Source organism: Nymphalis io, chromosome Z, assembly GCF_905147045.1.
Source record: "Nymphalis io chromosome Z, ilAglIoxx1.1, whole genome shotgun sequence".
Lineage (NCBI taxonomy): Eukaryota > Metazoa > Arthropoda > Insecta > Lepidoptera > Nymphalidae > Nymphalis > Nymphalis io.
This window is the reverse complement of record NC_065918.1, coordinates 9,687,506-9,714,416: the sequence shown is the minus strand read 5'-3', so window position 1 is coordinate 9,714,416 and position 26,911 is coordinate 9,687,506. Positions and strand designations below refer to the sequence as shown.

The following is a 26,911-nucleotide window of genomic DNA, read 5'->3' as shown; positions in this document are numbered from 1 at the left end:
GAGAATACGAGGCCTTTTCCGAGCAATGAGATATTTACCGGCTGACTATATATTATTTGTTTCTTTATATTTTTAATTTAGAATAAATCTAATTTTATTTGAATAACATGGAATTTTGACGTTAGTTATTTTAAGATATTGTGTTTTTCTAATTTGGTAACTTGCATAAAATTTTGATACGCGATACTATATTACAAGCATAGGTCGTACATTCTACATATCCTTGTACTTTTATTAGTACACTTTAAACTTTAGTGGTGTATGTTATCCATTTCATATATTATGTTCGGGCTTTACCCGCGATGTTACCTTCTTTTTATTGTTATGGTCGACGTTTCGACCTTGTTTCTCCTATCGTGATCACGAGCTTATTTATAATAAATAACAAAAAGGGACCTTGTTGTTTATCATTAAAATTTATTATTTGGCCTTACTACACTTTACTTACAAAAAATTTACAATTTACATTAATTTACACGTAAATTGTTTTTAGTGAAGTAATATTTTAAGTCAAAATCTTGATTCAAAGTTACATAACTTGTTGATTGTCATATGGCTTACAAATCGCTCACAAACACCTCAAGCTTAAGAGAAATCGACGAAAGAAACTCAAATTAGATTCACCTTTATTTTTTTCAATTGATTTCGTGTTTTTTTTCCCGTATAAGTATTTCATTCCTTATGATTTCAACATATTCCTTGTACATATTACACAACCGGTAAGCTTTTAGTTTATCAGTTTATACGAAACCATATTTGAAAGAATGTTGCATAACTATATTTGTGTTCCACGTGTAATGGAAAAGCATAAGTTTCTTACATTTCCTTATACTGCGATCCTATTGTGATGAAGGTCTATTATTCAAACAGTTTTACAAACTTATATGCTGTTCGGTGTAGCACTTATCTTCGTATTCACTAGTTCTAACTTGTTTAACATTATGAAAGACAACTTTAACCGAGATCGTTTTTCTTCTTCGATATACAAAACAAAGTAAAAAGACGTTGATATAAAATTTCTGAAACGTACTTCTTTAGTTATCAATGTTCTGTGTTTATTTTCATAATAAAAAATAATTAAATAAATATATTCTATACGAGGATGAAAATAAGCCCAATGTAGCTGCCTGTAAATGTCCCACTACTGGGCTAAGGCCTCAATTTCCTGGGAAGGCTTGTTTTATTCCACCAAACTTATACGTCATGTAACAAATTTGCAGCAAGCACGTAGTATGCGCAATCACATTCTTAACGTATTGTAAAAATGTTTTTAAATTGTGCAATAATGTAAACCTTCTAAATCAGACTGCACTAAATTCTAATTATTAATAATATTAATTTTATAATATACATGATAAAAAAAACTTATTATTATTAAATAAAATTATAATTATATTTTACAATAATAATTATTGTTTCCTTAGTTGGCACATGTGTCACACAAAACGCATTAAGATTAAAACGAATTCGTAATATTCCTATTTTGTTCCTCTAAAAAAAAGGTAAAGTTTGTGATAGTAGTTAATAGGGCTCAGGGTCAGGAGCAAAGCTTTAACTCTTACATCGTTATTCAGTCCGTGTTCCGTAGCGAGTGCAGAATATATTAAAACATGTGTTATACCTTGAACCCTTTTCGGTTTTATATCAGTGATGTTTTGATATAATTTATCACAATGTTACACATCAGATTACATAAAATGTTATTATTTTTACTGTGGTCGCATATTACTTTCTAGTATTTAAATTTCTGTGTTTATTTTATTCGAGATTTTTTTCTCACATAATAGCTATGGACGTGTTAAGGATTGCATGCGCATTATTTTACACGTGTCATATGCGTATGAGATAATATAATATGTCAGTTATATAATAGTATCAAAGAGACGGTAAAGAAAGTCGAGGATGACGGAATGCTAGGTGGAAAGATGAGCTAAAGATGACGACAGGTCCAAATTGGAGGAGGGTCACCCAGGACAGGTAACAGTAGAAATCGTCGGAGGAGGCCTTCAACAAAAGATAAACTTTTGTTTTAGGTTATTTATGCAATGTTATATATAGTTTCAGAGTAAATAATATTATTATAAATTACATAAAACTTTTTTTGCAGTACACTTGTACACTTGAAATTACATAAGGGTATTTAATTGTAAATTAAATTGCAATTAAGACATATCCTATCCTTCGCCAGCAGATGTATGTGTATTTATTAATATGAAACATTTATTAACGTGGTAATGCTTGGGGGCGTAGTAGCGTATTATAAAACTAAACAACCCGGGCTCAAATAAGGTGTGCCACCAAAATATAAAAAAAACGCGTGTTAGTTATGTATGTCAATATGTTTCAATATGCCACTGCTTGGGGACAAGAGAGACTCGTATGGCGTGACGGTAAACGGCATGACGCTCTCTTATTACGCACGCCCATATTATACTACTATGTAGCAAAAATATTTATTTTTTTAACAACGCTTTATATTGTTGCTTTTTTTTATTTTTTAAGTATAAAATCTTTTGATCAATTTCGGTGTTTTTACATGACGTACCTTACGTCCTTTTTTATTGTTTTTTTCTCTTTTCAGTATAATTGGTGTAACTTTTTTTTTTAATTTTTTTAAATATTACTTTAATCACTATTATTATAAAAAGCATTCAACTATCATTTACACAAACAAGATTTGTGTCAGATAGACGTCTATAAATGGGAAAGATATAAAGCAGTTGCTATAAATTTTGTCATGTTTGGGATTAGCTTTTCATTCGTATTTAGCTTATCTTTTAACAATAGATCTACCGAGATTTTATAGAAGCAAATGCAATGGAAACCACGATAATTCAAGCTGTTTTTTTAATGTCTCCGTGCAAATAAGTATGTTTTATAATTAAGTATAAGTATGCCTTTGTAAGTACAGCATTCTTAATAATTGTGTTTTCATTAACGATATTATTGCTTATTTCATTCATAGTAATCTTTTATTTTAAGTAACATAATTTATATACTTTACACAAAAGAACCAATAGTAATCGTAATAGCGCAGATAATTAAAATGGGTTTTATTTAAAAAAATATATCGCTGATTCTCGAACATCGATCGTTTATGTAAAGCCTTATATCATTAAATTTCATTAGGATGACGAATTAAGAGTTGGACGTAAACTACGTAAATAAAGGGAAACGAAGGGACTATTTAAGCATTTTAGTTCGACATAGGTATTTTGTATCGATCGGTGACACTTTTACTAGTAAGCGGTACATAAGCATAAGTTAACCCTACAAAGATAACGTTATCATGAGTGCTTTCTGCGCACTAACTGCTCTAATCAGAGAAAAAGCTGTAAATCTATAAGCCTTTTATAGAATCGCTTATCTAATTTTAGTATCATTAATCTTTTATAGAAAAATATGATTGTAGATAAATGCAACGTTGTAATAATACTACTTAGTTAATATAAAACAATCGAAGATTAAATATAAATAAAATGTTAGCTGTTTTGATTTTTCATAAAAAAAAAAACCTTTACAACATAATTTAAAAGACGTCTTGATCTGATTCTCGCAAGAGAAAACCCTGAATCAAATAATGTTTTAGCTCTTATATACTTTATAATGTCGGAATAATGTTGTTCTTTTTAAAGAAAAACATTATTCTTACTACTTATACTTTTTTCTCTCAAATGTAAAAACAAAAGTATTTCATTAATTAGTTTGAATAAATTATATAATTGTACGTTATAACTAAAAATTTTACCCCCACCAATATATTTATAAGCTTTACACTTAATTTGAAATCAAACTAAAATATGTTAATTTATAAAAAAAAACTTTTTAAATTGAGAATAACGATTAAAAAAAATATGATATTTACTATGTTTCTTAGCACAATCTATCATTTACTTAAAAGAAAGCTTCAAACACTATGCTTATGTATCTGAGTTAGGTAACAATTATTAATATTATTTATTATTAGTACACTAAAATGTTTTGTCACCAGCACCAAAAAGTTTTGTGAAATTTTAAACCAATTTAATTTGAAATTCCGCTTTCTAAGTATATGTCTGACAAAAATGCATGGATGATTGCTGTATCTTGTGCCGGAACTAAGTAATTGTATGAAATTTATATATATTTATTTGTATTTAAACAAAAAAAAGATGTAACAGCTGATTTTTTTTGCCGGTTCTTCTCAGTATCCACATTCCGAACCGAGGATAGCGCTTGACGATTAATAAGTACTTGTAAAAGTCTATTTGAATAACAATAATTTGATTTGAGCTGCAATGTTTGAGTCACATGTACTAACAGTGTGATTTTAAGCTTGTATGAAAAGTATAACAAATATTCTTTAACAAAATTGCCATACATACTCTCAGTATTCTATAAGGGCTCTCGGCTAATAAGCACACATCGCCCGCGCTAACTAGGTCATGTGCTTGGTTGGGTAGCATCACTTGCATTTCTCCTCCTACGTCTGGCTTCATACACGGTTCCCGGCGATGCCCCGTGAGGGCCCACAGCCAGCCCTGAAATATATTAAGGGTAGTTTAGTTTATTTTACAAATTTTAATATCATTATTGCCTCATAAGAACTGAAATCTGTTTTTAAATTTATTTACATTTTGTTATTATATAGCTACTAGTAGTTTTTTAGTACTAATGCCACTTTTATATTATAATTTTCTAAATTGTTATTTTTATGTATATAATTATTTAAAATTTTACTTTGTGTATTTCTTACATTCTTTCATTATTATTTAAGATGCTTAATATATCTTTTGCATGTCGTGGTTACTTATTAATATAGCAACTTTTACCCTTAGACCTAATTTGTAAACTAATTACTGTACTAATTACTGTATGTCAATGTGGTAATCCTAAATAAATAAATTTACCTTTTTTCACTACATGTATTATATAAAAAACTTATTTTTAATTTTGGGGAACTATCGTTTTAATCAGATTGGAACGATGAGGCTACTCCTTTTTGAAATATCGCGTAAATGTACTGTGCTGACTTGGGTGCTATAAATGTACATAGACTTCAATAAAAAGGAAGTCGACCAGTCTACCTTCCCCTATTTTATACTAATGTATAATAATATATAAAAACAGTAATAAACATAATATTTATGTAAGTAACAAAGTACAAAAGTATGAAAATTATAAAACAGTGTAATCGCTACCCTCTCTCAAAGCTAGTTCGAATATTCTTAAGCATCATAATAAAAGCTCTACAAGTACACTTTGTCTGACATTGCACGTGACTGCTTTTGCAGCCACCTTGAACTGTGCATAGAAATTATTCGAAAATAACGCGCTGACCTAATAACTTTTTATTGTTTTGTGAGATAATTGTATTGCACAACTGAAAATTCGGAAAATAAAAGATAGAACGGATTCTGACTTTGAAATTATTGAAAAAAAAAACATTTTAACATATCATATGTATAAATTATCTTATTTATTTTTAACACCTCAGTTAATTGGAACAATAGTTTTATTATCATTGTAGATCAAGACGAAACGATTTTTATTTTCTACAAATAAACGTTTCAGTAAGCAGAGAAATACAAACTTTTTCATCTGTAAAAGAATTTGAGGTTAAGCTTTTATACCATAAAGTAAAGTAACAGCTTGTGAATGTCTCAGTGCTGAGCTAAGGCGGCCTCTCCTTTATTGAAGACAAATCTTCACACCTGAAGATTAGTCCACCACGCTACCCCAATGCGGATTGGTGGAATACACATGTGCCAGAATGGCAGTGAAATTAGACACATGCAGGTTTCCTCACGATGTTTTCCTACACCACCAAGCACGAGATGAATTATAAATACAAATTAACATGTATATTGTACATGAATATTCAGTGGTGCGCTTGCCTAGGTTTTGAACCCACGATCATCGGTTAAGATTCACGCGTTCTAGCCACTAAGCCATATCGGCTTTTTTTTTCATTATACCATAATATATTTAAGTAAGATTATATATTTTAGCACGGTAATGTCAACAATATTATGTTATAATAATAACTAGATTAAGATACATATAAATTACATCGTTAATGACTGTATCTCCATGCTACTTAATTGTATCGCAAAAGTTGATAACAAGCTTAATATGTAAGTATAAATAGCCGATTCATTAATATGTTATAGCCCCAGCGCGTTCTCTCATTAGCATTTTTCTTATTACTACATCTACATAAACAAATTGCGCATGTATGTTTTTATGCAGGTACAGTATATAACACGTGTATATCACTTTATTGGCGTTGTTACATATTCGAAAACAGCTTCACCTTGGAACGTTTTAATGGTGTTATATTTTAGTAAAGTAGTTTTGAACAAAGCTGCAAGCATAGAAAGAATTAACGACGAAACGAGAATACTTAATGTGTCTTACAAGTTTCATCAGTTTTTTATAATTTGTTTATTTAAATAAACTTATTTAAAAAGGTAATAAAATATTATATATAATATACATATTATTCATTTGAAATAATGACTTTTTACCTGACTTCATATTAATTCTACAATTTAACATTTACATTCTAAATAGGTACCAAAACGAATTATTGTAGGATGACTAGCCTGTATTTAAATTATTTTACATCAATGTTGTTTGTTGATTAATTAATATTTCCATTTTCGAATGATGTAAATATATACATGAATTAAACGTTATGTAATCATTGAAAATAACACAAATATAACTCATACAAAAATACATACTTCTAGTGCTCGGTTATTTTGTTATAAAAATTATTTGAGATAAAATATTTTAATGGAATAGCAAATAATTTTCATGAAAGTCTCCAACTCTTTGCTAACATCATCATACATTACTTACAACTCGTGATATTTACGCATGTATAAACCTAATAAAAAAGAGAGCTCGAGGCAAACATCATCATCGGTAAGATCTGTGAGTTGGGCCTTCGTATATCCAGAAGGTGTTTGTGTGTGTGAAGGGTGGTGTCAGTTATGTAGGAGTGTGCTATACACAGGTTGCTGTGTAATCTCGGGGAACCGAGGAAAGAATCTTAATGCCGGTGTCATGCGATCAATGGCCCACCCGTAGAGGGTGCTCATTTGATTACACAGGCGAAGGGCGAAAGGCGAAATTTGGAGAATACCACCACCAACTTTGGGTTCAAAGATGTATGATGTCTTTTGTGCCTGTAGTTACACTGGCTCATTCATCATTTTAACCTGAATGTAATAATGCTAAATTTTGATGTTTAGCGGTAAAATATCTAATGAGTGGGTGGTACATATCCTGGCTTGCACGAAGCATTGTTGGAATTAGTAGTTGTTAAGATGGTTTGATTTATGTAAAATCAAATTGTCTATATAGTATGGCTTAAAATTTAAATTTCACACTATCCATATTTAACCCTAACTTCCATTTTTATATGAATTGATAAAAGAACTTAAACTAAGGGTGTAGAGATGCAAAGACAATGTTTGCTAACAAGCTTCTCCTATAACAAAAGACTGGAACTGTCTAATGACCGATATAGCTTACATTTAATCGTCTCGTGAACTTTGATATTGTGTGCATGGAACAAGAAGTCGATCTATCTATATATTTCTGCGTATATGATAAATAATATATATGAAAACCTGATGGTCAGGCAGTTGAACTATTATTAAAAAATAGTATGTAGCTTTATTTACATTGTCTTTGCGTAATGGTGCATATACAACTTATATACATATATAATTTACTGACGTCAAAATAGTCGTTTAGAATATGAAATAAATAATTAAAACTTCAAAATAAAAAATAAAATGTAATAAATAAATTGTCCCCTTATCTGGACTGCTCAGATTCGTAGTTGTACTTTTAAGTATATTCAGTTCATTCTGTTACGCATGTATCGTCAAAAGCACATACTCGTATATTATGAGCGTTATTATACTTAACGAGAATTTTATTTGATAATTATCAAAGCGCGCTTCTATTTTTTACTATTATTTCAAATAAACAAGCCGTTACACATATACGCAACATAACTGTGGTCCAAAAAATCTACATATTAAAAATTTCAACTAAATGTACCATATTTTTTTTATTGGTAACATTAGATATACGTCCTTTTCCTGCGCTCATTACTCAAGATGCACGTGCATTGCTGTGTTCCAATATTATAATGTGCTCATTTTGTAAAAGATTACTGATCCTTTCCCTAATCCTTTTCGATATTATCGTTTTTTAAATACTAATTTATTAGCTAGTGGTGCATAGTGTGATTTGATCCCTGTGTTAGTATTTTAAGGAGCTTGTATTTGTTATAATATTGTTATGTTACCGTACTTTCGAATTTATCCATTTTGTAAACATATAAATTTCGATTTGTTTTGAGCGAAATTAAGTATTATTTAATTCTTACGTATGTAAATTATAAAAAAATGTTCTTGTTACACAAATATTATTCAGGAAGCATGGTTTAACTTGGTTCCTAATTATAATTGTAAGATGCATTTTTTCAAGTTATATTTTTAAATTGCTTTTTTAGATTTTTTGAGTTTTTGTAATATTGATGATATATTGTAATCAAGGACGTCGTTAACCAAAACGAAATTATTATTATAGTAAAATAACCAACTAAAATAAGTAGTATTAAAACATTATACTTTTCTGTAAAATAGCCTTTCTTGTGTGTGGCCATAAAAAAATATATTATGGCTACGTCTACATAACGATCTGGTTTCTAAATGACTCTGTATAAGGTTGATGTATATCAAATATATGAGACTTCAAAATCCGAAAAAATATAACACTTTTGGATTTCAAAAAATTTCTAGGCCAATTTCGTGTATGTGTAACAAAAAAATACTTTATATAAAAAAATGTTCTATTGAAAACCAATTTAATGTACTATACTGATGTTTGATGCAAAACTACATGTTATTTTTACTTATACAAAACAAACAAACCCGTTGACATTCATGCAGCGAACAAAGTAAGAAGTTTTAAAGTCATTAAAGGTCGTATATTATTTAATGAATTCCATTTGACAAATCACAATTCCTTGAGAAACAAAATACGAGTAGATCGGACTTAACGATCCCGAGGCAATTGAAATTCTAAAGCAACCAAACTCGATAAAGAAAACGGTTGAAGTGTTTTATTAACTTTCTAATTCGTTTAGGCAAGGAACCGACTTTATAATTGACTAATAGGTTTTCACGAATATGTTAGCACCAGCCTCTAACTAAGATTTTATTCTGATTATCTTTGATTCGAAGGATGCAAAACTCAGCCACACATGTTATGTAGTTTTGTAAATAATATATGTAAATTTGCTTTTTTTATAAACTGGCTGTAGTTAGTTTATTTATGTATTCCAATTAGCAGGTATAGCTATAGTGCAAAAGTGTGTGCGCCAACACAAATGCACTCTCTATTTATTCACGACACTCAAGTAGTCGGCAAATGGGCAACGTGGATAGTAGGTGGTCACTACTAAGCCAATTTTTTTACAGAATAGGCGGACGAACATATGGGCGGAAATCAAACCGGAACAGAACAATATCAAGTACTGCTGTTTTGCGGTAGAATATCTGATGAGTGGGTGGTACAAAGCCCGACGAGCTTGCACAAAGCCCTACCACCAGTGAATAAACAAATATAAACACGTAATGTATATTAAGCCATGTACTCGTAACGTACATGTAAGGTCTGAATACTATCATCTAATATCAAATGGTTCTTTGCTACTGCCTTCCTGCTTATCATAAAAAAACAGGTCTGTTTTATTCAAAAATTTATCGTAATGAAAATATCAAAATTATTACCATTAATTTTAATATGTAGTGAAAATTCTTATTTACCAAGCAGATATTCAGGTTTTATTCATCCAGCTGATTGCTTTGAAAAGTCGTTTTTTTTTAAATTTACGACCTTTATTAGGTAACGTAAATAACGAACATGTGTTGAAGAGTAATAAAAACAGCTATTAAATGTGGAAATTTATTTCAGCAAGGTTAGGTCTTGCATAAAAAATATAAATTTATATATAAGAGCATTATATATGTATAATACCAGCAATGTAATTATAACTATTTTGAAGTATTTAATTTTATTTTTGATCAGTTAAGACGTGAAAGCGTAACAAGCAAATAGAAAACTCACTTTTGCAATTATAATAATAGTTAGGATTTCCAATTTTGCCATATCAGTGACTTTTATTTGCCCAATCTATCAATGGTTTTGGGATGTCTATCTTTAAATAATAAAAATGCAGCACTATCCCGCGCTACAAAGGAATGTTCCATTTTGTATTCCGGGTAGGAGAGGACAGAGATATAAGGGGATATTTGGGTCACGGTAAAAAAGTGCAAGACCGCCTTCACCGTTTCCAATTGAATGGAAGTGGCGTTCAATTAAAATCCACCACACTTATATTGCAGTTCACAGCGAGGGTGAAAGGTTATAACCTTATGATTGTTTAAAGTGGGTAAAATTGTGAAGTACATTATTTGATAAGCTACTAATATAAAAGTATTATATACTAAAAACTTATCCGAATAGCGCTGCATCTTCTGGTACCAGTTGTATGTAATATGTAATTTTAGTAGTTTTTTCAGTAAGACATTACAAAAAAGGCGTCCCCTCATTTATTAGAATATATTTCGGACGTGTAAAGTCTTGGTTATTTATCACCTCGTTACTGAACTCTTACTCTTAAGATTTAAAGATAAAATATCTTCATAAAAATGAATTGTTAATACAGAACATTTTTTTGACGTAGTCAACTAAAAATTAAGCCTTTCTGGGTTTTACATTGTTAAAAACATACTTAAAGATTTTCCTACCTAATTTAATTTATAAAAAAAATTCTAGCATTCACTACTCCACATACTTTTGATTTGTATATGTTTAATTTTTATTTGTATATATGTATGTGTGTAGAATTGAATGTAAATAGTTCTTATTTTAAAAATAATCAAATTGTATTAATTTTTAAGAGTTATCTCGAGCACACAATATCTTTTATTTTAATAATTAATAAATTAATCGCTGTTCAAAACCAGTACGCGATAATAATACTTTGGAAACAGTATTCGTCAAGTTATCATACAGTTACTAAATATGGGAAAACAAATGTTTAAATAAAAAAAAATTGTAAGTGAATTACTTAATAGTCGCTGTGGATAAATCAAATAAAAATACTTTTAATGATATAAAATATTATGAGAAATAAAATTCAAGTAGAATAGCAGAATTCAAAGCAATATGATGGTTATATAGCAAATATAATATGTTCCGATTGTTCACATAACCGCTTTTAGACTGCTGTTCGTTCTTGTACACTCGTATTTGTAACATTACTCGATTCTGGACAAACTTTTATGGAGAACCGTTGGAAACTACTTCGAAACCATTGAATTAAAAAAAATGATATTGGTTTAAAAATTTTGGTTTCTTATATTCGGGTCGTTTCTTATATTACTTTATTATATCTTTTTCCAAAGACGTGTACGTCCGTGGTTCGTTTCGTACATGTTTGTACCGAATTTAAAATTTTTAAAAATAAAACAAGTCTATAATAGTCATGTACGTATCAGCGTTTTATACAATTGAATACAAAATTATCTGGGCCACCTGGGCTCGAATAATTTGTTATGACAAATACAAGCACGATGGGATATCCTATCGAAAGTTTTATGTTCAGAAATCGAGACTTTCTTTAAGTATTATAATTTTTGTTTGGTATAGACTGCATTGACCGAACTTTCTTTCACTTCCCTCACAACATAATATCTATGTAACCCTTCTAACAAAAAAGATGTCATATATAAAATAACTATAAGATTCCATGTAATACAGCATTTAATCGCCCCTTTTCTCGCATTAAGAAGGCGCCTTGGTTGCCTCTGGACCTCTATTTTTAGGGCTAATTTGATGCCGTAATCCTTGCTCTTAGTTGCGAGCTTCGAAAATATTCTTTATATTTATTTATTATTTAATACTGATAAGCACATAATTGAATTTGTAGTAACACGTTACTAATAACTATGGTGGATATTAGGAGACTTAAAATTATGAATAATATTTATTTTAATCTACAATATTAAACCTATTTTTGTAAAATTTTTACTTTTCTAACTTCTGCCCATAACTTCGTCTGTGTAGACTTCAGAATTAAGTTCTGGTTATGCTTAATAAGAAATATAATAGGATAAAAAAATTACCTGTCATATCACTTTCAGCGTTATAGAAACAAATAGCTACGTTTTTACGTTTAAATGATTAGGTGTCTGATTTTACATTACATTGTACAATTTATCATTTTACGCATTTATGATATTCCTCCATTCATCTTTAAGACATGCTTAGTAATTCGTATTTTGTTGTTTGGTTTGTGAGTAGTTTGTGTACCTAAGTGAATTATGTTTTACTTTTTTTTGTTTGTACAAAGGTCTTCAAAGTTTCAAAGGAAAGTGGGAGAACTCTATTGAGTAACTTATTATTCCCCGCTTCTCGAAGGATCAGCTTTATATCGGTTGCCTAAAAGCATCCAAAACTTCCAATTATATCGGCTTTCCAAAGGTTGATTCGGTCATTTTTGAAAACAAATCAAGGCAAAATCTCCATATTTTGGAAAAAGAATACAGTCATTACGCGTCCTTCTATGCAATCGACTAAAAATCCTCACTTACACTTTACATCAATAACCTATTTTGTACATGACCATATTTTTTATGGTCCCGTAACTATCAGAATTCAATGACAATATTACAACAACATTATAACGATAATATTATGCTTATTCCTCGCAAGTGCTTGTTGTTAACCGTACTTACAAAAATAATTGCTTTAAACTTTAAAAGTTTTAAAAGATTATAATTCAACGTTAGTTATACGAGTCTATATTATATAAATACATTTTATGTGAGAGATATAGTGATGATTTAGTAAGTTTTTTTTAAGAAAAGCTTATTATAAAATGTGCATATTTACATTGCAGTATAGATTTTGTCTTAAGAGCTTCCAACGCTTTTACGCTAATAAATTTTATCGTATGAGTCGATTTTGATATTCGTCTTTTGTTATCAATATATGCAAGCTTAAAAATACCTACGAAGATACATGCATATATATATTATATTTATTAAATTTCTCACCTCAAGTAACTACCTAAACATCAACTAATGATTGTGATTAACAACCAAAAACAGATCATTGTATATCGTTAAATAAATATAGTAATAGTTAAATAATACGTTGTAATATATTTTTAAAATTTCTGCATTATTCTCGAAATGTGAATATAATATGCATGTATCTTATATATATATATATATATATATATATATATATATATATATATATATATATATATATATATATATAATATGTTATATATATATATAATATGTATATAATATAATATATATGTATATATAATATAGTAATATAATAATATATATAATAGTGTGAAAAAAAGTGAATTTCCATATATCTCTTTCTTTATTAATAATATTGAATCGTGTCAATTTTATTGCTTCCGTTTTTCTTTTTGAAGTACGGCACTGGATTTTTTTTAGTTTTATTTTGTAAATTGGTGCGAAGGCCTAAAAAAATTATATAAAAAAATACCATACCATGCTAGCCCTACATCATTTCCAATTAATTATTTATCTAAAAAACACATTTTTTAAATGTACAATTGTTTTTCTTAAATTTTAAACGTTAACTTTTTATCTTTTATAATTAAATAAAGGTTTTATTATGTTAGGTTTTCAATTTCTGTTCTGTTACCTTAGTCAAAACAAATCCGTTGATCGGTTACGGATACATTTTCAATATGGAGTAATTTAAAAAATGTTATGAAGGTCGAAAGTGCAAATGACAGTTACAATTATTAGAATATAAAAAAAGATACGAAAATTTTCATATAATATTTACAAAAAAAAACATTCAAGTCACAATATTACGATGAATATATTTTTTTTCTGTCATTAGTGTATGACAGTTTTGCAATATTTTTCTCAGCAGGGGACTTCGTTATATAACATTAGATCCAGGTCAGCTGGTGAATATTTCGGCATCGAAATTGCTCATGTTTAACGATAATTAATGTTAAGATCGATAGATGTGCAAGAGTACCAGCCAATTATAGTCGATGCATTTACGTATTGCTTTATTTATAAATTAAAAGCGCAACAGCTCTAGAAATACGAAAAATATAAAAATAATTTGCTTCTTTTTACTTGTAAGCCTAATATTAAAAATTACTATATTGAGCTCTGTCTTATCTGGGAGTGTAATTCTCTACTATTGCGTTAATTTGATAAATTATGACTAAAACGGCATTCATTGAAGTAATTAAGCTCATTACTCGTAAGTAATCGGTGATTAAATATCCAATATGTCTATGATATATCATATTAAATAATGTTCTATAGAACATTATATAATCTTAATTATATTTCATAAGCCAATCATTGTAATGCAAAACATCTTTATTACCAATCGTTTCGTATGCCGTGACAGCAAATGCTTTCTTATACCTAATGTGCTTGGCGCGTATACTATATACTTTGCTACTACATATATTATTGTAACGTTAAAAAATCTATATTTCTTTATCTATTTCAATAATTAGATTATGTTCTTATTTACTTTATTATAACTTATTGATAGATTTTCCTTAATTATAATTTATTTCAATAAATCTCAATTTAAATGTTTCACATCTTTAGAGCATCCCGTGACAGTCACATTTTTTTCTTTGAACATATTTTTGTTTTTATATTTAAAAATTGTAATGACGAATGTCAAACTTGTGAATATCTCCGCCTTCGCAGAAAGTCTCAGGATTCAGAAGATTAACCTCACAGACAGACATGAGCAATTTTTCACAAGTTCAAAGCACTGTTCACCTAGATTCAGGTAAAGCCCTTTGTAGTAATTTTTATTATATAATAACCACAATAAAAAATGTCGTATTTATAAAGTTTTATAGCTATTCAGTAAGGCCAATTGTCGAATAAGAGTAGAATCAAAATCATGTAACAATTTGCTAAAGAAATCGAATGCATTTTGTATTGGCAAAACCATTAAAAAAAAAAATTAACTTACAATGACCCCTCTCTTTCTAGGCATGACGTTGTACATTTGCGAGACAACCTGCACAGCAGGAACAGCTCCGTCCGGCGCAGACACAATCGCTGGTCCGTCGCAAGTCGAAGTAGGCAACCTCTCTCTCTTCGACCGAAAGAGCCACATAATCAAAATTGTATCCGCACCTGCGTCCAAAGTAAACAATTTATTCTGGCAACAATTCCCAAAGACAGACTAATAAATAAACGTGATGAAGTTCATATGGATGCAAATTGTTATTTATAATCTCTAAATGTATTGTTGTAATCAAACTACATCTAAAACAAGAACAGCATATATATATTAATAATATAATATCTTACGTTTTGTATTCGGATAAATTTATCTAAAAATAATGAACGATTTCAAATATATAAATCGTTAACTTGCTTTGTATTTGTATCGTAATTGTGTTCAGTAAAAACTATATGTGCTAATATTTCGTGTAAATAAACTATACTTTAAACGTGAAAGTAACTCTGTTCGTCTCTCTGTTATGTTTTTAATAAAGTATGAAGCAAGCTTGAACCTAAGGAAGGACATATACTTCTCTTTTTTACCTAATACCTGCCCCCTTCTCCTAACAAGTGAGACCTAGTTTTATTTGATACATATAAGTAGTTGCTTCGCGCGGTTTCGCCGTAGTTCCGATGATTAGCGTGTTCAAACAAAAAAATCTACTCATCAGCTTCATCGAATAAAATAAGAATAATGATAAATAATAATAATATAATTTTATACATTATATAAAATAATGGTCATTAACGAAAACTTTACACGACGAACCTTTTTATATCTACGTAATGGAGCAAAGAAATTCCTATGTAAGTGATACTATATATAATATGGTGGCGGAGGACTCAGGGTTTAGGCACAGGTATCACTGACCTCGGAAATAATGACCTCGATTATGCATTTTATTTGAAAAAAATATTAAATACTCAGTTTGTTGCCGAATCTTCTCAGGAGAATTTAACTGTCAGAATTCAATTTCATCCTGTAAGATCTTGGAGATTCAAAAGTTCTTTTTTATAAAATAAGTAGGCGGACAGTCATTTTTTAGCATTGAAAGAAATATTAGTTAACCATTCCTCACATCTTCAATACGCCATCAACTTGGGAACTACCCTGCCCTATTAAGCTTCAAAATCGATGCTTTTTGGAGGAATTTATAAATAAAGAAAACAAATAGTATATTGATATAATACGGAGTTATATATATAATTATAGCATTATATACAAAGGAAACCACTTTTACATCTGCTTTGTCTTAACGGTTCTGTTTTGTATATTAGCCAAATAATTGACTATGTTTAAGGCCACGAAAATAATTAAAACATAGAATACATTTATTTGTCTAGCTAGTAGATAAGATAAGAATTTATGCTGGTCTTTATGGTCAGACTGTACTGTTAATTATTTACTATGTTTGTACTAGGACTGATGTATGATATAAAGAAGTATGTATGATACAATAAATACACGTTTTATTGTTTCAAGTAGTATGTTAATAAACAAAATATTCATCTTTTTGTTAGAACTTTGTTGGATAAATTTACTAGTGGTAGAGGTTTGGGCAAGCGCTTCTGGGTAGTCACTGCGCACTCACTGGCAATGTACAGTTAATATTTCTTACAGCGCCAATGTCTATGGGCAGTGATGACTACTTACTATCAGTTGACTCATTTGCCAGTCCACCTACCTGTTATAAATAAAGAAATAATTTGATGATAATATTTTATTATTTTTTTATTATTCAATTTAAATATAAGCGATTTTAATGAGGTCGTTTGTTATTATAAGAAATATTTTCAGATGAAAATCATTCCAAATATAAATAAATATACAAACTCTCAGAAGTCCTTTTATGTTCTAGATATTTTATTCTAGTCGCAAATTACCCTCATAATTTGTATTTTGATGTTGCGGTCTCCACCCACATGTTACCGAGGTAATAAAAGGAATTCTCCAACAATATCAAGAAATTGTCAATATAACGTTTTCCTCTTTTCAAAAATAACATTCTAACACCTGTGTTATTTGACATGGTAAACAAGTCCCTTGCTGGTTAAGGATTTCGTAAGGATTCAAAGTAATAGAAATTACAAGGAATGAAGTTATTTGTATTGATTTTAAATAAATATATTTAAAGAGTAGTTTTTGGATAGCTTAAAAAAATCTACTCAAAAATTGTCATAAGATATATTTTTTGGCTATTCTAATAAGATTATTTGTATATTTTTTGCGAACCGACAATGCGATTATAATTTTAGGTCAGTCTTTTGTATTTAAATTTCTTTATTAAGTTAAAATATTCAAATTAAGTGTAAAATATTTTTTTCAATTTTTATTTCTTACTAGCCGGCGCTCGCGACTCGTTCCGCGTAAAAAGCGGTTTTATTGATGCATTCTCGAGTTTCTTTTCGTGTTTTTTTTATCATCCACACGGTTTTTACTGTGTTATTACAGAAATTAAATAAGAATTTCCTTAAATGTCGATATTTTTTTCAATGTCATCCGCATTCAATAAAACAAACACTCACCAACACACACAAGACACACAGCATAAATGCAATTGCTGAGCTTAATCTATCTGTGAAAACCGCAAGAAAATATGTTTCTTACTTTTGGAGATTAGCGTGCCCATACAGACAGACAGAAAGAAACGAATTTTTCGCTCACTTTCTAATTTTCTTAACAGTCTTATTCTCTCTTTTCCTGTTTATTTTCAATCAAAACCACAAAATAATTATCATGTTACTATTGTGTGTCATCGACGTTGTCTCGACATTGCTGGACAGAAGTAGTTTTCATGTTCAAAATATTAAATTTGGAAGAAATAGTGGAGGACACGATGTAATATGGAAAATGCGGAAAATGTGAAGAGGTAGTGGGAAGAAATTCCCACTACCTCTTCACTGCATATTTATTAAATACTAGGCGGTACAAATAAAATCCAGTTAAACGGAAACAAAAGGCCAAAATATATTAATTATGTCATATTTTAGCTGTAATAAGGCTTGAAGAAGTAACAAATATTCACAACACAAACGTTTCACGTTCACGATTCGTATTTATGATATGAGTGTGATTATTATGATTGTAGTAATTAAAGAAAAATGGATTTACTGAATTATTATAATGCCTCCTTATATGCTGTGTTAGGTGAAGTATTTCCATTTGCTACACTTACACGTGAACATGCTACATATAGTTGCCCAGCAGCAAGTAATAGAAAAAATACAACCCTTCTAATCTAATAAAACTACAAATAAAGATAAAACTAATCAATTTAATGTAAACGTTTGGGATAGATTTTACTAATTTATTTATTTCTAACCAGAAGCATGCATATAAAATTTCATGCTTCTTACATCAAAAATGACGGACTACCCATACAAACTTTTAACTATTTTTTCAGGCTATTAGTGGCTATCAAGGCGCCGAGTGCGCCCCGAACATCGGAATACCCACTAAAAACCAGCAATAACCTTACCATCTTAACGAGGATCGCTTGCGCAGGCTTCCATGACGCTCCTCGTTACGAAGGACCTTAATTGACGACTAAATCCATTTGTATTTATGTATTTGAATTTTAATCATTGTCGAAAATGAGCAAATCATATAATCTCAATTAATTTGAATCAGTAAATAAGGCTTTGTGAAACATGTGACCGCACGATAAATTAGTAAACGCACCTTTATTACTTTCCAAAGTAAACGCGTAGTTAAAATAAACATCATATCATGACTATATATTCTTCTGACACAAAACAATTTTTCAAACAGTAATATAATTGTGTAGGTTCACTCCAATCATAATTAATCTAATCAAAAGCCCTAGGGGTATTTTTCGACGGCCGCATTGACACAGTACAGCTACAGTTATACTAATAAGATTAAAAACAAATACAATAACGCCAAACACTATTATCTTAGTTTGATTAACCCACAATAAGACTATTTTAGTTAATGTCTTAATTCCATTTTCAAACTATATTCCAAAGATAAGAAATGTTATTACGTAATTTATTTTTTTTCATGTAAATCGTTTATGGTTATTTTTAATATGCTCAATTAGTTTCAAGCACATTTCATTGTTCCTATTGTATATGTCTTAATTGGTCTATTTACAAACTCTTCTTTTTATGATAAATGAGCAGATTTCATACTTGTTTCATTTCAGTTAGTAAAATTTAAAATTATGAGAATTCTTTGTTTAATTTAATATTTATAATGGCAAATAATAACAATTTGCATACGAATATATTCATGAAATAATAATAGTAATATGTCTATATCTATCCTAATATTATAAAGAGGTAAAATTGTATTTTTTGTATCTTTGTTTGTAATCGATAAAATCAAAAACTACTAACCAAATTTTAAAAATTCGTTGACCTCAAGAAAGCTACATTATTAGCGAGTGACAAAGGCTATATTTTTATATTAATTTGCAATAATGTTGTATTAAAACTTTTTCTATAAAAGTGATTATTTAGCATTCACTGGTGGTAGAGCTTTGTGCAAGCTCGTCTGGGTAGGTACCACCCACTCATCAGATGTTCTACCGCTAAACAGCAGTACTTGGTATTGATGTGTTCCGGTTTGAAGGGTGAGTGAGCCACTGTAATTACAGGCACAAGGGACATAACATCCTAGTTCCCAAAGTTGGTGGCGCATTGGTGATGTAAGTGATAACATTTCTTACAATGCCATTGTCTATGGGCGTTGGTGACCACTTACCATCAGGTAGCCCATATGCTCGTCCGCCTTCCTATTCTATAAAAAAAATGCGCTTTGAAAACTATTGATGATACCTAAAACTATGATAACATGGTTATAGTTCACATCATTACCCACAAAAAAGTATGCGAGGTTATATATCTAACTATTATAGTTAAGTCGCACTAACTCCTTTTTTTTTCAATTACCTTCAGCAAAAATGTGATATCGCAGAAGGTGTCCGCGAAGTGGGAGTGCAAGTAGGATGCGTAGGGTGCTTCTACTAACCTGTTCCGCTGAAAAACCACTGCTTCATGTGGTGGAATATGTAAATAGTGTTTTCCAGTGAAAACAAACAAACATCTACCTCGGCCGTACATATTGGACCTTATTCGATTGAGTGTTATGATAATATATAATAAAATAAAAATAGACAAACGTGACGTATACGAGTGTATTTGAATCTATTTACAATAAAAAGGAGCTAATATTATTGTCACCCTATAAATAATTTCGATGTTGAACTCAGTGATTAATTAATGTAGGGATTCTGAGTTATATGGGTTCTTTAGGTTAGTATCCTCACGAGCGTTTAATATAAACGTACTGAACGTCACTATTGTCATTAAGGGTTACTTTAGAATACACACGTTCAAATAACACGAAGGGAACTGCTACTAAATTTTCATGTGCTTAACTAGTGTATTTAATTATCATATATCACACATATCCTGCTCAGCTGTGAAGGAAATCATTGTGAAAAACCTACATCTGAGGGGCTTTGCCCAGCTGAAAATTTATAGAATGCTTATTTTCAAATGTCAAATCAAACTGTCAATGTAAGCTCATGAAATGATGTATTGAACGAGCAGTTATATTATTATGTAATTAATGTCTTGAAAATCATGTGATTCCGAAATTAATTAAAGAGTAATTAGTTATTCTCTTATCATGTGTCGAAGAGCATAGTTCAATGTTAAACGGCGTTCAAACTTTACTAAGGGCGTGGCTCCATTAACCCGATGAATGATGGCTTGCTAGATATGATCGCAATCAACTTCATAAAATAATTACAATACCATCGTTGTACCGTCAAATATGTTAGTAGATAAAGGATCGAACACACCTTGCGACTAGACGAAGACTGAAGCGGGATAGATCGTTTGTTCGCAAAGGTATGCCTTGGCTTTACAACAAGTCTTGAAGTCGTAACCTATTTGCTTAGTCGCAAGGTTGTTTGGTATCATTAATTTCACATCGCTAAATTAAAAGTTGTAGTGACGCGTTTCATGTTTCATTATTTTTCACATTTATATATACGTCTATAAAAAAATGTAATAAGTGTTATATGCTATAGACAATATGCTAGAGATCAAGATATGAGCAAGTTATTTTTTCATTTATTTTATTTAGGAAGGCAAAATAGCAAATAGGCCACCTAATGGTAAATACTTCTGACTATAGACACTCGCAATTTAAGGAATGTTAACAATTTTCTACAAACTAACACAGTGAATGCGCCATCAATCACAAGTTCATTGTGTCTGTAAAATAATAACTTTGTAAATATAAAAAAAATACACAAGTAGACTAGATCAAGTCAGCCAACGAAATGCCACAAGGTTAGAAGTCCAGTTAAAATTTGTTATCACACATTGTTAATCTAAAATTTTATTTTAGGACGCCCAGTAAATAGAAACTTTCATAAAAAATTACGTACATTAAAAACAATAAAAAATACACCAAAAACAAGATTGGAATAAGGACAAGATGTTTGTGGAAATTTGACTTGAGGAAAAAAATACACTGGCTCACTCAGTCTTCACACTGTAACGATCAGTGACACGTATTACTGTTTCCTAAAGTAATTCTTGAATTATTACGTATTACTTTGAATTATTGTTTGACGGTAGAAGTGAGAGAGAGTGGTACCTACCCAGGCTTCACGTAGTCTTATGTTCAAACAAAATATAGATTGAGAAGATACAAAAAAATAAATAAAAATAACATTAAGAGAAAATATATATTGGCTTAAAATATTAATATTATTAACCCACCCAGACGGGTGGTACCCACCCAGACAGACCTGCACAAAGCCCTACCACCAGGGAAACGGGCTATTTTGCTTTCACCTTGACCTTTTATCACAATTAATTTGTCACATGTATAAATCTCAAACTAAAAAGCCATTGTTAAATGAATTTTTGAAGCAAAATGCTAAATTTTAATTAACATAATAATTTCAGCGGTTCATCAAATTGAGATAAGGTATTTATGGTAACGCCAGAAAATATTATTTATTACCTATTCGAACCAAGAACCTTTTGGAAAGTTGTCTTAATTTTCCTTTCTATATCTAAAATTGTATCTTACAGATAAATCAAAAATAATTTTAACCAATTAAGTAACTAGATCTGTTATTTAAATCAGTAACAAAAACAATGTTGTTTGTTACATAAAACATTGGTTTATACAATTTACCTACAGCAAAAATCAGGAAGAATAGAAAAGCTGATATAATATATTTGATTAGGTGATCGATTCAGTAGAAAGCCAAATTGCAATATATAGTACATCCAAATAATGTGTATTGAAAAAATAACAGATTATTATTAATAGACTCAAATTACAAAACAAAATTTTAAAAGCAATAACACTGTCATTAATATTAATGTTTGGCAAAGATGTGTTACTAACAAAAATTCATAAGAGAGAAAAAGTTTTGAATGCGTGTATATCTTAATTTTTATATTCGATAAAATTTTCGACATTTGAAAAATGAGACAGAATTTTCATATTGATATTCTTTCTACAAAGGAATCTAAATTACGCGACGAGCAACATTTTACATGACATGAGTTGAACGTGACCTAGACCTACGTGAGATAAAGGAAAGTTAATAATACTTGACATGGAGTCCCGTGGAGATGAAGATATACAACCTCTTAATTTTTTATGTTTTTCTCTTAGCAATATACCAACCAGAATAGATAAATATTAACATGAACTCAAGGATTAATCTCTGAAAAGCAATGGCATTCTATATATTCCATTCAATTCCAGTTTGAACGTAAAATGTAAGAATAAATCGTAATGTACGATCACAAGATCGTAAGTGTTTGATTCAACAAGGTAGATCCCTCGAGTGCTCTTTAATTTCCCAGGACTAAGTTTGTTTTGATCCTCTGTAGCTAAACAATATACGGGCACAACAATACGTCGCAATAAAAAGTCGCGAGTTGGATTCTGATTATTAAAATTTGGGGAATAAATTCAAAAAATATTATTTATGTCTTCGTAATAGACATTAGTAAGTAATTAAAAAAAGGTAAAAAGACATATAAATAATACTAAACATATGTTACAAACTTGCAAATATCTATGGGCGAAGTTGATTATTATCATAAGTTAACCGAAATCTTTTTTTTTCGAATTGACCTCGACGGCGTGACCGTCCGATAGCTCCATCGTCGAATTTCCTGCCCTTCGTAATAATAAAAAAAGCTCACAAAATAAAATAAAGATAATGTATGCACTCATCATAACCACAGAATATATATAGAGTATCGTATAGTGCTATCGGTAAAAAAGTATAAGAACTGGCAACAATTAATGCGTCGCGTGACAGTATTTATGTGAACGGAACTAAAGTTAAATGGGTAAGCGTGTACGTTTTCCTGAAAAACAAATACATCATACCTAAATGTAAAATGAAGTTTTTCACGAATCATTTACGACTGTAATAAAATTTTGTAAGTTTCATTCCCGTAACTAACGATACGACACAAAGACATAAATAATAACGTAAATGCGAAATTTCGTATTAACCATCATTTTCCTTACTCACGCTCGAATGACTGGACGGATTGTCAAAGAAGTCAATTATGTCTTGTAACAGGATCAAGGGTAATTCTTAAATTATTCTTTATATAGCGAAGCATAAAAAAATTACCCTTTCTACATTTTTAAATTGACAATACGACATTTATATGCGGAGAGTTATCGCTTTTTCTTGATTCAATTTATGATTAATCATTTAGTTGAATTTTTCATCATACAATTATAATTTAATAAAAAAAATCTTATTTGAATCCGTGACATATTATAATTGTTTTTTTTTTTTAATTTTATTTGTTCAGCTTTTTCATATGAAAAATATTCATGTTTGTTATTTTTTAGTGATGCAAGTTTTTTTTAACAAGATTTACATAAAAACCACTGCTTACCATTGTAGGTATGTCTTACCGTCAACTATGGATTAAATTTTTCTTGTATTACGATAATAAGTAAGACACAATACTGTATTTTAAGATATAAAAATATATTATAATATATGCATTTTTGAATTATTACATCAATATTACGAGTACAAGCACATTTAAATAAATTAACATATTAACTATAATCATGATACATTGTTTTCTTGTTAATTCTCTGCAAGGAATGAGCAAAATCGCAATATAAAATATTTTCTTAATAAGAAACGTCGTAAGCTCTTTTCTACACTCAACATTCGTGGCCATTTGCATTGTATTTGTGTAAATGCTTTTCTTTTTTCATTCACGATATACGTGAGGCTGATAAATACGTCACGGAAAAATGACATATTCACGGAAAAACCCTTGAAGTCTTATTATATATTAATTCTACTTCGAAACGAAAACAGACACAATTTCTTTGATAGAATTGTTTCTAATTGTTAGTTTTGTTTCTAATTGTATACACATACCCAAACTTGTTAACAACAACCAATCTTACAAGACAATTGCTCGATTTCAGACTGGGTTGGGTCGGTTAAAGCGTCTCCTTTAAACTACACCATAATCTATCATTAATTTCTTTTTCTTAATGACCGTAATAATTAATATCATCATTCGTAGCAAAGACGAATACGTCGTTAGGAAAACTAAATGGCGTGTCGAATACAACTCAGCCAATTACTCATATATATCCGCAAATCCGGATCGAGGCAGAAGAGGCAGTAAGCTGTAAATTGCAAATTGGTACAGTGATCATTAACAGGAGAAGAAGCTAATTTAAATGGGCATGATCGGTGGGTGCTTATGTTTGGCAGCATGGAAAAAGACTTACTCGACCGTGATGGCATACAATTTTTTGATTAGCAGAATGGACCTAATTGCAGAGCCTTATTTTGGAATGAGATAGGCAGGCGTCTTTTCTTACAGCTTAGGAAGGCCTATAAGCACGATCGAAATTCCCTGAAGCAAGCTCCACCGTTCGCGTGCAAAACAATGCAGAGGTGGTCGGAATCGAGATGACTTTTTCATCTATCATGGATGAGGAACAACCGAAGAAGTCGAGATTGAGGGACTTTAGTGGGTAAGAATCTTACATAAAAAGTAGTCTTGAGTTCAAATCCGAGACTGGGCTTGTGAAATCTTATTGGAGTTATTTGTCGAAAAGTTTTCATCAGCTTACTAAAGTTTGTAAGTTTTAATATATCATGAGCAATACAAACAAATAAAACACCATTAACGTGACTTATCAGAGATACTATTTACAAATAATCAAGTAAATCTGATAAATCTTATATAGTTTGTGTGATAATGGAACGAAATGATTGAAGGTAATCAATTATATATAGGAGAAAAAAATAAACACTATTACAAAATAATCCGATATCATTTTCGGTACTCTTTTGTCATTTTAAAGTCAAGATAAATATCCTTGATTACACTAACTTTAACTATCTATCTAATGATACTTTCTTACTTCGAATTTCTAAGGAGCTATCATTAAAATTTATAAAATTATAAATACAGCACACCACAGAAGAATAAAGAATTCCATCTCCATTGGACCAATAGAGCAGTGGGACCTTTATGGACTATTAAAATAAGATGACGAATGCATGAAAGCTATGATTTCAAATGTAATTTAGCTTTTAATTTTAATATGAATATTATTTACGCAACTGAATAAAATGAAAATTTTCAAAGCTACAATATATTTGTATTTACAGAAATGTACTTTATGTTTACGCGTCACAACGTGTTTGTCAGCACTTAGTTCCTCGGCGAATGACTACTGCATATGACATTTGAAATTTTGTACCATTTTCCTTCATATAATGTTACGTAAAGTGAAATGTCAGCCTATAAAAGTCCTATTGCTTTGAATAGCTCTTTGCACAACTCCTCTCGAGGATAAGGTTGGATGTATATGTAGTAGAATTTCATGTAGACATGTAACACAAATATTTCCTTCCAATGTTTACCTGCACTGTAGAGCACGAGATGAAATATAAGCACAAGTTGATCTCATGGAATTTCAATGGTCAGATTTGAACGCGCAATCTTCGGTGAAGGTTCACCCCAGCGGCAAGCGGCTAAGAACCAAGGGTGGCCGAAGACCATCTCGGCTTTTTCGTTAAATATTATTAACAAAAAGGATTAACCTTTTGGTACAAAATGGTTACAAGTATTATGTTTTCATAAATATTATGTATTTTTTCTAGTGTTATCAGATTTCAAAAACTAGATACCCTTCATTAAATATATCGCTTATCTGTAACAATAATCCCTTCATAAAGCAGTAACAAAGAGGTATGTTAAATTGCGTCATTTATTATCATCACATTTTTCTTTGTAACGTTGCTTAATATATTGTATTTCACGATGTTACTGAAAAAATATTTATTTGTCAAGAAAATAAATATCTTTTAATCTTGTCTTCGATGTAAATTTGTTGAAACTAAGTATATAGCTAATTGCGAATTAAAATTTTAACGTAAATGTTAAATTTAACAATGTTCAGCCACATCTAGCTGCTTTTAATGAGAAGGTTATTATTAGCCGTCCATGTTATAAATGTTTGTTTCTACTAATTGTGATATTTTATTTTAATAAATTAATCTAATCATCATATCAATATGTAAATATATCTTTTCAAACAATGTATGTTGAATTGTGCAATTTTAAAGTAAATAAGTTGATACGGCGGAATCCTCGCATTAAATTAGGCAATTTTAAATATAATATCTTTATTATTTCTTCCTTATCTTTTGGTTTTTTATGTTTGATTTGTGTAAAAAAATAGGTTATTTAGTTTT

General features: G+C 29.9%; 2 protein-coding genes across 2 annotated transcripts in view; both read right to left on the bottom strand.

Annotated features, from left to right (window-relative positions):
• LOC126780384 (transient receptor potential cation channel subfamily A member 1) overlaps positions 1-15,178 on the bottom strand; it is a 34,948-nt gene extending 19,770 nt beyond the window's left edge. The window contains exons 1-2 of the mRNA XM_050504845.1: positions 15,094-15,178; positions 4,365-4,520 (exon numbers count right to left, since the gene is read on the bottom strand). Coding sequence (XP_050360802.1) covers positions 4,365-4,520; positions 15,094-15,129 — 192 coding nt within the window. The 5' untranslated portion in view covers positions 15,130-15,178. The remainder of the gene's footprint in view (positions 1-4,364; positions 4,521-15,093) is intronic.
• Positions 1-26,911, bottom strand: part of LOC126780389 (LETM1 domain-containing protein 1) — a 174,497-nt gene that overhangs the window by 84,124 nt on the left and 63,462 nt on the right. The gene's annotated exons all lie outside the window — the stretch shown is intronic.